A 14,777-nucleotide genomic window follows, 5' to 3' on the forward strand; every position below is an offset into this window, starting at 1 on the left:
CACACGGTGAACTGTAAAACGAATAATCTCTTTCTTAACTAGGGTTTTAATTCCTTGACGAAGTTTTTTTGTATGTGCTATTGGGACACTAGGGGGTTAAAGAGGTCAAGTGAGAATAATGTTGAAATGGAAAGAGTGTCATCTACGCGCGCTCCCGAACACACACATTCTTAACGAATTTCTCATATCAAAATAATATATTATATTTTTATTTTATAAATATGCATTGTTGCGTTCATCCAACTAATATGATATTAAGTAAATTAATATATATAATTTAATCAATATAATATTAAAAGTTTTAATTGAATTTTAAATGAAAATTTTAAATTTAATTAATATATTTTTTCTCACTTTAAAAAATCTGTGAACAGTTCCATAGTTCTGGAATAACCCGAACACATGCTTGCATACGTTACCTGCTTACTGTGAATTAAAGGGAAAGTTTCATTGTGCAGCTATAGGGGGAAGTTCACAAAGTGAGTAAGTCACAGCTGTGAAACTCATTTTTTTCGTGATTATTAGGAACCAATAAGAAATAAAGTCATATTTTAATGTAATATTTTAGTGTATTTTTTTATTGTTTGTTTTTAAGACAATCATGAAAGATTGAATACAAATATTTAATCTCAAAATAAAGATCGCAAGTGGGTTAAGAGTTAGAAAAAAAGAAAAAAGTTATGGATATTTACAGAAATAATCCGAAATGCATTGTTAGTTATTTTCTGAGTAGGTAAATGACATCTTCATATGAGACTATGTAATTCTTGATGCGGAGTAGAGTAGTTCCCCCCCCCCCTCCAATTAACAAGAAATTACAGCCTCGGTTACCTAACTCAGAATTGCGAACTCCTAAAATAATCAACATAGCGATGCCAAAAATCATTATAAATATGCAAGTAAAAAGCATATGCAATCCCTATATGAACTGTATAAATAAACTTTTTTTTTTCACATAAAACAAAGGGGATGCTGTATTTTACATTCCTCCTCCAAACTTTTTTTTTTCAATCCATAGCGAAATACTGTACTAACAATCAATATACCCAGCTAGAAATTCTAACTGTAAGCCATATCTAAAAGTTCTAAAAAGAACTGGGTGATGGACTGAGTCCTTGACTCTTTATCCTGTCATCTGAATGAAGAGAATCTGTGTGATGGGGTGTTATTGAGCTAAAAGATCTAGTCATGGCTGAGTAACGACATTAACTGAGGTTCAGTTAAAACTTCATTGGCTACAGCATTGCCATCCGCTACCCTGGAAGTCCTAAAAAGGACTGGGTGATCCCCCTTTCTCTCAATGCCGTTAGCCATATCTTAAAGTTCTTAAAAGAACTGGGCGATGGACTGAGTCCTTGACTCTTTATCCCATCATCTGAATGAAGAAAATCTGTGTGGATGGAGTGTTGTTGAGCTAAAAAGCTCTAGTCATGGCTGAGTAACGGCAATAGCCGAGCCTCAGTTAAAACTTCATTGGCTACAGAATTTCCATTTGTTACCCTGGAAGTCCTAAAATGGACTTTTAATTTCATCTCCCCGTTAGCCATATAGTCTTTATAAGGACTGGCTTAAAGGGGCGAAGCAAGAATGCTTTTCATCTGTAGAGGACAGTGTAGGGATAAGGTTTTATTGAGCTATTAAAGCTCTGATCATGCAGGAGGGTAACAGCAATAGCCGAGCCTCAGTTAGAACTTCATTAGCTACAGCATTGCCATCCATTACCCTCCAAGGAAACTCCTCCCCTCTCATTCCCGCCCCGTTAGCCATATGTGTTTAAAATTCAATTGAAGTTGTTGTATAAAAAAAATGAAAAAGTGTATTAACAAACTTTAAATTTTAAATTTGTTATAAGAATTTTTAACTTAAATATTATTATAGTTGATGAAATAATTATTTTATTCATGAATTTTATTTCAAATTTTTACTAAAATCTAAAATTTGATCTTCAGTGTCATAAAATTCTTATAGTGACGTTAATGCCATTTTAGATAACAATGAGATGGGATATGAAACAGAGGAATTCATTAAGCAGATATTGATCCAAAATATGATTTTTGTCTGGACAGAATAGAAACATTAATATGTACTTGCATTAGATAAATAGACTAAATAAAGATGTAAATAAAAATAAAGTTTACAATACAAACTTAATATTTTACTAAATCACTTGAAGCAGTGGCGTGTTGGAAGGAGTCACGTGTCAAACGGGTGTGTTCTGCAAGCTACAGTTTACCCATCCCCGCTCTGCTCTACTCTACACACAACGCCTTTTTTATTGTGACTATCACGGCAGAATCTCAGAACCGGTCTGAAGAAATAATTGCAACACTCGATGTTAATATTTAAACAGACATTTAAAAAGAAGCAAACAGTGCGTGATTTCGATCTTTGTCTTGCAAGTAACCAATACTTTCATCTCATGCAGTAACTTCAGAGGTGGCCTTTTTTTTTTTTTTTTCATTTCTTTTTATATATCCCTTTCCGAACAATATTGTACGATTTGAGTGTGAAATGTGTATATAATAAGGTGGATAGTAAAAATCACACAGATGTATTCAAGTACAGCATGATTCACGTTTAAATAATGTTTCAGTTTGCAAAATTTCAAGACAAAGAAAGTGTATACACTTTCCTGGTTATAAAACATCGAGCAGGATTTCCGATTATTACAAAGACATTGTAATAATCGGAAATTAGTGTACTCACTCCTGCAGCAATTAGACTCCGAGCAAGTATACGTGAAATATTTGCAATAGGACCTTAGTGGACGCGAGAGATGTCTTATGTCACCAGCGTGTTCCTCAGCCCACTGGCAAAGCGATCCGGAGAGAAGGATTGCTGTATTACCACGTTAAAAGTAGACATTTCGTTTCCAGGTCGAAATTTACGAGTAATATTACAGGACATAGAGCCTCTGTAGCTCAGTCGGTATAGACGAAGCTCTTCGGTCAGAAAGACATGGGTACGATTCCCGTCAGTGATGTGAAGAACCTTTATCTGGTCATCTTTCGACTAAAGATGAGTTAACCGGTCTTATATGGAGATAGATGGTTTTTTTTTTTTTCCGGGAAGTCGGATTTTTCATCACTCGAAACTGGCAAACCGGTCCCATGAACACCCACGGATCTACAGTCAAAAATATTTAGGGAACTTTTCCCCTGCGCTTGGTTCTTGGGGTCCCTGGACACAATCTTAAGATCGTATATCTGAACGATACTTAAGAAGAACAAACAGTTCAGTATAATTTTTTAAGACATGTCAACGGGTTCAACCCATGCCATCGGAACATTCACTAAATTATTATTATCTTCCTGAAGTGTGTACAATTAAGATATATGAAGGATCGATAGCCTTGTGGTGCCGCTTCCTTTCTAGCATCGCGGTATGTCCGGATTCAATCGACCATAGTACATTTACGCAATCATGAAGAGTCCAGTCAGTTGGTTTTAATCTGTTCATATCAATGGGGTGCTTATCACTTGTTTTCTAAATCGATTGATAATGACTGCTTAATCTTTATTTATTAATTCCCCAAATTAAGTTTTTTTTAAAAAATTGTTTGCTTGTTTTGTTTTGTCAATCCCATCTATGTCAGGATTGGAAATCTGTACCATGTTTTAGTACTTTGAATGGATTATCTAATCATCCATTAAATAATCCATCTCATTCTTCAAGGTATTCACCAACATCCGTGCCAATAGTGAATTCGGACTCGCAATTGGTTGAAGAGAAGAAATGCTGTCCAGTCGGCCACCCAGGACAATCGGTATAGATTAATTCAATTAGATATATATATATTGCCCCCAAGGTTTCGACTTCGGTTCAGTTGAGTGAACTGAAGTCGAAAGTAAAATATTGCAATTCGTTCTTTTTTTTTTTCCCTCTTTTTTTTTTAAAAAAAAAAAGTGAGAAAGAAATTGAGGTTTGGAGGAATACTTCATTGTAGGAAGCTGTTCCACAGAACCGAGCCGAGATAGATGAAATGAAAGGCGAACGGAAGGTAGCAGTTTCGCGAGTCAGCAGTTAAAACAGTAAAATGATTTTCAACAACTACTACCCATGTTATTTTAAGTTTATCAGAACTGGCACAATGGATGCCAGTTCTGCTAAACAACGCCCATGGAAATATCTGTAGAAGAGACAGAATGCGGAAACTGACCAAGCAGACAGAGGCTGACGAGAGTCAATGAGAGAGAGAGAGAGAGAGAGAGAGAGAGGTCAATCAACCGACCTGCCGTTTTTTTTTTCTTTCCTTTTTAGAAACCAAGGATACTATAGAAGTGATTTGTTTGTGCAAGGTGAGAGAGAGAAGAGAGAATAATTATTTCAAGAAGAGAGTATAGTTCAAGTGAACATTTATATATATAAAAAAAGGGGGTTAAGGTGTAATTTTTGGGGAAGAAAAAAAGTGCTTTGGAAGCATCAATGATGACTAGGTTATAATCGGCAAATATGTACTCTCGGCAAAAGTAAAAACAGTTGCACTTTTACCGAATTTACTCCTGAAGACAGTGAATGTCTCTGTGGCCATTTCTATGAACTTTTGCTAACGTAAAAGTTGATTTTGCAATCCTCTCATTCCATACTTGTTGCTATGGAGTGCCAGCGATCATGCATACAACAATAAAACCTGCCAGGAAGTCAATTATCACACGGTTCGTCCATTTTGAAATCCAGTTTTTAAGGTGCAGATTGTGAGCATTGAGTCCATATATGACCCACCTCACGTGACTTATTCCTTCGCAAAGATAGCTTTAGAAACAATTTTATGCAAAGAAAGTAAGAGGTCCAATTTTCTGGCTAGGTATTAACTTAAATTTTAGAAATAATGGTTTGTCTGTTTTTGAAACAACCGTTCTCATCTAAATAGAGGAGGCGTATCCTACAATTTCAGAATGATGACTCATTCCATGATAACTGTTTCTTGTTAAACACATTTAAAATGATGTTTCGTCCCTTGTTCTATTCAGTCCTGTAAATCAAAACTAAACTTGTCAATTTGTATTAGAATGAAGCTTTCGGTATATTGATTCCAAAAATTAATTTTTTTGGGGTAGGGGGGGGGATAAGGATTTACACCCAACACCCCTAAACAATTTTAAAGAAATTCTGTAATGTTTTGCCGTCTTTTTTTTTACTACGAAACAGCCACGGATATAACAAATTATCCAGATTATTTACACAAGTGATTGATGATAGAGTGAATGACTAAATAATAAACAAGGGACGGACGATGACGTGATCAGCAGAAAGGAGTACTCGGATCCGGAGATGTTCCGACTACTTATATACTCACGCCATCTATTGGTTTTAAATCCCTTTAAATATAGAAAATTCTATTGCAAATATGCTAGATATTAAATAACAAAATTGGAAAAATAAATTTAATACATTTTATTTTAATTTTATTCTTATATGTAAAAACTATACAATATTTTGTAAAAAATCTACGAGTATAAACGATAAGAGAGAATAATTACACCTTTTTTTATTCAGCATAATTAAATTATTTAAGTTACAACTAAACTGTAACATTACGTAATACTTGAATTAAATGATTACCTTTTCTGGTGTGAATTTTCAAGTTAATCTCAATGCATCTAACTGCATTAAAAAAAAAAAAAAACGTGGAAAGAAAAATTAGGATTTTGAATTGCAACTGTTATCTTCAAGCTATAACTGCAGATACTCCATTCTATTGTAACTATCCCGATTCGCCTATATCTTTTTTTTTCCCTGCACAGTCAACACCTTACTAACTTTCCGTCCCTGTCTCTTTTCTCTATCATTGCTTTATCCCAAGCAACCGACTGTGTCCAAAATACTCGTGACGTCTGAGTTAATCCAATCATGAAAACCAGCTGCCTCTCATTCTAACTCCATTAAAATGGAGCCCCCTATTGACCTACTGTCGTTGCTGCTAAAAGAGAAAACTCCAGTTAAAATACAAGGGGCTTGATGATTAATATGGAAGTAAAATTAAACGAGTAATCTTCAAGATGATGTCTTATATATTTTTACAATGTCAGGTAAATAAACTAGACTGAAAAAATTAATTATTATTATTATTAAACTAAAATAATACCAAAACATTCGTCTAATTCTCAACATCATGATTTTTACTGAAACGTTTTGAGTGAAGGGTCCTTGGCGCCATCAAACTCTTATTGTAAACATAAATTTATGGAATTATTTTTCATTCTTCCTTTACCCCCAATCCTTGTACCCTCAGAACAATTCCCTTAAAATATATTTTGTTTATTTAATATAGAAAAAGAATCCCAGTTTCATAATGTCAGTCCCCGATTATTTCTTATTCAATAGAATTTAGATCGTGATTTGTATTTTCCTGTAGAGATTGAAGAACAAGCGATACTCGTAAAGATATATCAGAGGGTTCAATTATAAACTCATATAGGAAATATTTATGATATCTATCAACTTTTTAAATTAGGATGTAATAATGTAGAGAAAAAAATATATTTTATTTTAAAAATTCATCTGTAAAATCGGGAAGAAAAAACAAGGAGAAAAATAGATTTTTTTTAAAAAAAACGTTTCATTACTAAAAGCTACACTTTTAGTGAATATCACTGCAGAAATTTAATCCTAAATCATCCGAATTAGAGGGTAAAATTTAAAGGTTAAAAGAGACGCTGACCTATCTATTGGTCAACATTCGTTACTCATTATAATGAATATTATTCTGACATACAGAAAACTAAAATGATTACCTTTTTGTGCTAATTTCAAAACCATAACACAGTATTCTGAACTTCATTGAGAGATGTCAAGCAAGTACCGTTGACAGATACTGTATGGGACTTCTGTCTTCGCTCTTTAACGAGTCTGGGGAATTTTTCCTAATATCACATTGCCAGTGTAAACTATATTACTACAAGTAAAAGACGTTTGTACTCTGGCGTTGGCGACACATGTGTAACAAGCCGTTTGCGTCGACATTATCCAAGAGGGTTCACAGCGACATCTAGCGGTATCCAGCATCTTGAAAATGAAATTTGACACGATGAATGAACAGAAACTTGAGAAGCATCAAAAGTGAACGCGGAGAATGTCAAAAGGGGGAAGAGAGAGAGCTGAAGTAGGGGAGGGAAAGAATGAGATGAAAAAAAAAATGAACTAAAATTTAGCTAAACCGTGCGTCGTTGTCTGTAGTCTGTGGGATGGCTAAGAAAGATAAGAAATTTACTTTTTTTTTCCTCTGTCTTGAAAATGAAAACTACTAAAAACAAAGGGAGTTTGATCGCCCTTCTCTTAGGCTTTGTTTTTCTTTGACTTTCTAACTTTCGAATTCTAAGAAGAAGGACTCTTTCTTGGAATATGTCACTTGGTGGAGTTAAGCGAAACGTTGAGGTTTAAAAAAGGTTAATATAAGAATAAAAATGACGAGTAAAAACAAGCAAATTAACTATTTTAAAGACCTAACAAGTTATGTTGTGTTAAAAAAATTTTTTTTAAAAATACAGTTATCCGGAACATTTTACCGCCCATATAACATTTCAATCGCATCTTATAGAGCAGATTAAAAGTATATTTCTCTTTATCTATAATATATACTATCAACTATAATATATTCGTAAAAAAAATTAAAACTTCTTCAAAAAAACTTGAATTTTCAAATTTAAAAATTAATAACTTTTTACACCATTTTATTTTATATAAGTTTAACATCGAAGAAAATTAATATAATTTAATTGGAATTTATCATCTACAAGATGGTAATACGCCCGGTTATCACATACGCATCCCCTGCATGGAGTCATACCACGAATACTAACATCCAAAAACTACAGAGAATACAGAACAAATGCCTGAGGATGATCGTAGACGCCCCTTGGTACATCAGAAACTCACAAATCCACAGAGAAATCAACATCCCTTACATCTCCTCCCTACTCCTAGATCCTGCTGAGAAATTTTTTGCCACAACAAGCAACCACCCAAACCCGTTAATCAAGGAAGCCTCAGAATATAACGAAGAAGAAAGACACAAACACAAAAGGCCAAAGTCCATCCTATGTCCAGCTAAACTCACAGCCATCAGGTGGCGAGCTTAAAGCTCATTAAACAACTCATTCAAAACAATCCCTTAACAGACAAAGGGGAAAACGAAAAGCATATTTGCTTCACCCATCCAGCCAGTAATGTTATGCGTTATGCGAATTGGAATTTATTTAATGTGGTGGCAGGAATAAGAATAGCCCAATGTAGCTCATGTATGTCGTACGAGGCGACTAACTAAAATGGGTATCCAGGAAGGGTAATGCATGGCAATGCTGTAGCTAATGAAGTTCTAACTGAGGCTCGGCTATTGCTGTTACCCTTTTGCCATGATCAGAGCTTTATATATATATATATATATATATATATATATATATATATATATATATATATATATATATATATATATATATATATATATATATATATATATATATATATATATATATATATATATATATATATATATATATATATATATATATATATTTATTTATTTATTTATTTATTTATATATAGCTCAATAGCACCCTATCCTTACACTGTTCTGTAGAAATAACGGGGAATATGAAAAGCATTCTTGCTTCGCCCATCTAGCCAGTCCTTTTAAGGACTTAAGGATTCAAATTTAATTACTCAATTATATTTATGTGCGAGATAAATAATTTTGAGTGTATGAAATAAATTTTTAATATTACTTAACGTGTTATATGTGAAGTTGTTAATCGTTTTAATAATTTTATATTTATGTTCGTATGTATAATGCAAAACCATAAAATATTATGTGTATTTGATATCAAATTCTTAACCTTTTTTTTCCCACCATGTATCAGTTATGTGTGTGTGTGTGTGTGTGTGTGTGTGTGTATGTTTCTTCTCTGTTTTCATTTGCAGCTGCTGGTGCAACACATCATTGTTAAGTGTGAACTTCGAGGTGAATATGTCATATAGAATGAAAGGCAAGTGCAAATTGCAAGCAAGAAAACAGCTGGGGAGGGTTGTGATTGAGACTTATAAGTTAATCACAGATAAATACATCAGTAGGTGTACATTTGCACAGTTTTAAATGGTAAATGAACTGTTATTCAAGAAGAGAAGGATGTAGGACGAACCCAACAGGATGCTAGACCAGTTCCTAATTGAGGCAATGGTTGGGAGGCAAGTAAATTACAAATCAGAAACATTTCGTTGCTGTGGTTGGATTACCAGAAACTCAGTGACCCAGGGTCATTTTTATTGCTCATTAGAGTAGGTCAGTTGCGAAAGCAATCAAGCGTATCGCATGTCATAGCAGCCACGGACAACGCAAGGTAAATCCAATTATCATATTCTATTCTAATCCAGCAAAATATATTACCTCAATCGCTTTTCAGACCAGTTGTAACTCGGTTTACTATTCGTCTCGGCGGCAAAAGGTCGAGAACGAGTGATATCTTCATCTTCACAATCTTCTTGGTTAGTGTGGACATCCACCACACACCAAAGTATTTCATCCATGTTTTCGTGGTACTTTTTACTCCACTTGAAACTTATTTTTGTGGTCTAATTCTCTACACATCGCTTTGTGACCTGTTCTTAGAAAAAATTATTCACTATAACTAAGTAATTCTAGTAACTCCCTGTCCTTTCCCCACTTTTAAACGTAGGGTTATTATTATTATCATCAGCGTCGCTGGTGTTTGGAACATGACACATCAACTTTCTGTTACAATCTATTACATGTTTTTAATACTGTCGTTGTTTTGACAAATACATATTTGTACATGCTCCGAGTTACGTTATATAACAAAAGTAATCTATTATTTAATTCTGTTTTAATTTTCATTAGTTAATATAAGTTCAGAATTGAATTAATATACTACATGTATGTTTATTTATACCATATATTATTATTATTATTATTATTATTATTTTATTCACATAATTGATACACAATCAAAACAAGATATCATTTAAACAGCAATTTGATTGGTGATACAGAGCAATCAGATTCCATCCACGAATCTAAGAATAGTCCGTCAGGTAGCTACGTAAAATATGGACTGTACCAAGTAATACTGTTTTTTTTGTAGGTCATATGGGGATCACTTCGTTGATGTTTAATTGCTGTAAATAGTTGCATAGCTATTCTGAAATTGTACCAAGTGCATCGATAACTATTGGGATGACTTTGGTGTGTTTAAGCCACAGCCGGCCAACTTCGATTTTTTGATCTCGATATTTAGTAATTTTTTCCAGTTCTTTGTTGTTATCACTGGGTACTGCAATATCAATAATCCAAACCTGCCGATGTTCGATAATTGTGATGTCAGGTCTATTGTGTTCCAAATGCCGATCAGTTTGTATTCGAAAATCCCAGAGAATTTTTTGCTGTTTCAATTTTTTAATACAGTCTCTGTTTTATGTTGCCACCAGTTATCAGAAGTAGGAAAGCCATATTTTTTTGCATACATGCCAATGAATTATTTTGGCCACTTGATTATGGCGGTATTTATAGTCAGTTTGAGCTATCTTTCTGCAGGTGTGATTAGATATTCTACAGTCTCATCTTTCTGATCGCATAATCTGCATTTGTTGTTATTATTGATGTTCCAAATTTTTGCTTTCATTGCATTAGTTTGTAATGCCTGTTTTTGAAGCTGCTAGAATAAATCTTCTGTTTCTTTTTTAATATATCCATATTGTAGCCATTGCCATGTCTTGTTCACGTCAATTTTGTCCTCAGTATCGCTAAGAAATTGGCCATGGAAAAGTTTATTATTATTATATGCTTCAGTAGCTAGCCATATTGCTATGACTGCCTGTTAATAAACGAATCTACACAACGTAATTCAACAGAGGCTGCATAAACTTCATTCAAGATTCATTAACAAATGATGCCACTGCTGTCTTCTTTTGGCCCTAATTAAAATTTGATTAACAAAAGCTTACTATTGCAACAATCCTTGCTATAGTAGTTTTCTCAAAGGATGCGCTATAGCATACTAGACTACCAGAAACGCAATTAGTTTGTCCTTACTTTTGATATTGTTGTTTTTTCTAACACAGATTCGCATTTTTCTGTTAAATCAAATACCCATATTAAGTATAATAAGTATTTATTAATTTTAAAAATTTTATTGAAAAACAAAACGACTTTTTTATTACACGTACGCATTAACCTCAAAACAAGTCATCTTTTGAACTCGCAAAGAACTTCAGCAAAAACAGCTGCCCTCACTGAATGGAGGAAACTGCGCATGCGCCAGTCTCCCGACTCTCCAGTGGTGTTGCTAACTTAAATGATGTGCCGCGATTTTTCATTGGCAAAGAATACTGTGCTCACGACAAAATTGGAACAAAACTGGACTACAAAGCTTAATTTGTATGGTGACCACTTCTTAAAAGTTCTGATTAATTATTTAAAGTATAAAGATAATAGACTTTATATTTAAAATATAAATTTTATATTTATATTTTACATTTCATTTTATTATATCTAAAATATAAAAAATAAAATTTAATTTCATTTTTTAATTATATTTTAGAAAAATCACTCGAACTTGAAACTTAGTTAACCTACACATGATGCAGATATGAATCTTTAATACTAATTCAAATTGAGAGAATTTCTTTGATTGGAACGATTTCTTGCTGTGATCTGTTATGATGATTTCCAGTTCCTGAAAGCATCTGTAGCGATGATACCCTTGGTTTGAAAATGAATTGGATTCGAATCCCATATATCACGAAAAATATTCATCAGGACTTTCAAATGAATATTAGGCTCTCCCACGAAATTACGGAAGTACAGGATTTTCTTTAATAGTAACTGTTGTTTTTTAATCCCGAGAAAGGATTAACCACTCTATAAGTAGGTTTATAAGTCATAAGTTACTGTCCACGAGAGGCCATCGATTCTGACACGCTGATATTTGTACGTTAATAAATCTATAATTGTTCTTATGCTAGAACAAATCTAATCTGATCACTGATATAGTCAATCACATCCTGCAGAAAAACTTTTGTCTCCATAGAAGTAGGATATTTCCAAAACATTTTTTTTTTTGACAAGCAAGAAGAAAATAATGAGACCTTTTTGATTGCCGTGAGCTGAATACTAATTAGGAAAGAGTTTAGTTTCTATTTGTAAGGCCTATACGGTAATGAATGCTATTTGAATTATAAATTTCATGTACAGAAAACATTGTACAATCACAATTTAGTTAATTCATTGCATCCCCCCCCCCCACTCCTCAGGTAAATATAAACCCTTTAATTGTATGTATACCCTTAAATTTGCAGAAGAGCTAAATAAACATATAAGGACACCTCCAAACAGGGGCGTCTCGTGCATAGGCACTGTGGAACTGCAGTATCCCCAATTTTTCTCGATATATAAATATATTTATTAAGTTATTTATATTTTGCTTGTAATATTTAATTTTATCATCAACAATCCTATACAATTCTCTTATTTTGTATAAAAAATAATAAAAATCCATCTTGTAGTATTTAGGAGGGCGCAGGACGCTAGCTATTAGCGTAATGCGGCACTATAATTGTAATAGCATTACAATTAAAGGATTTTATTGTAATGTCCAAAAATTGTAAATCCATTCCTTTAATTACAACTAAAGGAATGGATTTTATTTTTAAGTAATTTTGAATTATACTAAACTGCATAATTTTATCGATAATAAACAATATATTTTCATGAAACAAAACAAAAAGAATATATTTTATTTTTAAATAATGTTGAATTATATCAAACTGTATAATTTTATCGATAATCAACAGTATTTTTTCATGTTTAATTTTTTTTTAATTTTTACCATAATTTTGATATTTTATCCAAACACGTATGCACTGTACTTACAGTGTGTATGTATATTTCGAAAGTTGCAGCACCCCCACGATTTCAAGCCACTGCCTCCAAAGGATATGATATGATAAATATTACTTTCAACTTAGCACTTGGTTTACAGTATACAGTATTCCAAATCTTATTCCTAATCTGGTCTTCCTCTCCTATTTTTCTTCTCTCACTCACTCTCTCTCTCTCTCCTGGATTATTACCCAGCCAACTGATATTATGATAATGTCAATAGCAGTTTGGCCAAAAATTATTCTTTAAATAAATTCATAATCGCATGTTACTTAACAAGTTGCTACTTATCAATAATTTTATATTCACGTAACTTTTTTTAAAGACTTACCAAGTTCTGAGTTCTTTTCGGGATGTGTTACTTCTTTGTGAATCTATCGATAGTGTAATATTTTCAATCGACAGGAGCCGCACCCAGTCTATAGAACTCGTTATGAATCACTAAAAGCGATTTCAACAATTTTTTTCATACCTTTTTCTCAGTACCACAGGTGAAATGGCATCGTAACCCCTGACCTTAGTCACTCTTAGCTGATTAAACACGCAACTGATTATCTCTTGGCCTACACCGATAATTTCTCCACTTCCTCATCCAACCGCCTACCTCCATGAATATTCTGATAAGTTATATTCATAGATCCCTCTGTCATTACATTTAATTACCTCATTTTCTTAGTATTAAAAAGAGCGTTAGTGGAATACATGAAAAGGCGTTTCAATCAAAGTTGAACGATTTTTTGAATGTTCTTTGGGAGTACGATCTCTAAATTTCATTTAGTATGCATAATATGGGTATACTATTAAATACTTATGCCATTCTGTTAGTTTACTTCCATTATCAATATATGCCAATACAAGGAGATTTAAAAAAAAAAAAAAAATATCATAAAATATATTTAAACACATTAACGAGATTCAACTCTGAGACTCATTTTTCATTAATTAGAAAACTTCCTAATGTACTTCACAAGGCAAAAATCTGTGCATTTTTAAACAAACCAATTGTTTATTTTTATCCATTTGTTTGTTTTTGCAGATTATTATGCAACTTCAAGTTATTATAAAGAACTCTGGGAGTTGGCTCAAACAATAAGGCTCATTTATCACAAGTAAATGACGCTCCGTAGCGATTGAGCCATTTTTCCAGATCAGGAGCAGGAAAGATGTGGCAAAAGAATAGCAGCTGATAAGGCCTCCTCCATCAGCTGCTTCTATTCAAATATCTTCCCTGTCACCTGACATGGTAGAAGTGCGTGTTCTCTTGTATGGAGGACAAGAAAGAAAAAAGAAAAAAAAATTACACCTACCAAATCGCGAATAATTGTAAATACATGCATATTGCCAATCATGATATGTATAAAAGTGGCTACAAATCAATGCGACGATAAATAATACAAAATTTAATTTGAATATGTGAATACCAAATAGCAATGATAAACTTAATTATCAGTGTTAAGTTGTGGCCTCTTCGTGCCTTTCAACTAAAACTAATAAATAAATAAAGAAAAATACTTTTTATCTTTAGAAACTGGATACAAAAAAAATATAACAGATAAATTAAATAGAATATATGGTGTTATTTTAATAAATTTATAAATTATGTAAAATATATCTTTCCACCTTTTTTTCTTCTTTATAGAATATATACAAAATATGGGACATTGATGTAAGGAATGACAGGTTGGTGTTGGAAGACAATCCAATACCCTAGGAGGGTAATGGACGGCAATGCTGTACCAATGAAGTTTTAAATGAGGTTCGGCTGTTGCTGTTACCCTCCTGCCATGATCAGAGCTTTAATAGCTCATTAACACCTTATCCCTACACTGTCCTCTACAGATAACGGGGAATATGAAAAGCATTCTTGCTTCGCCCCTTTAAGCTAGTC

General features: G+C 33.1%; 1 protein-coding gene across 3 annotated transcripts in view; it reads right to left on the reverse strand.

The window, feature by feature from the left end:
- pnt (ETS transcription factor pointed) overlaps positions 1-14,777 on the reverse strand; it is a 129,653-nt gene that overhangs the window by 80,865 nt on the left and 34,011 nt on the right. Inside the window, exon 1 of one of the 3 annotated variants that reach the window (XM_090412698.1) lies at positions 6,735-6,866. The exons of the other annotated variants lie outside the window; for them this stretch is intronic. Within the exon in view, the coding sequence (XP_090268824.1) occupies positions 6,735-6,759 (25 nt within the window). The 5' untranslated portion in view covers positions 6,760-6,866. Of the gene's footprint in view, positions 1-6,734; positions 6,867-14,777 lie in introns of those variants that run through there. 3 annotated transcript variants of the gene reach the window in all.

This window comes from Typopeltis vanoorti, chromosome 23 (assembly GCF_054136105.1).
Source record: "Typopeltis vanoorti isolate ZY-2024b chromosome 23, IOZ_Tvanoo_1.0, whole genome shotgun sequence".
In the NCBI taxonomy this organism is placed as follows: Eukaryota; Metazoa; Arthropoda; class Arachnida; order Uropygi; family Thelyphonidae; genus Typopeltis; species Typopeltis vanoorti.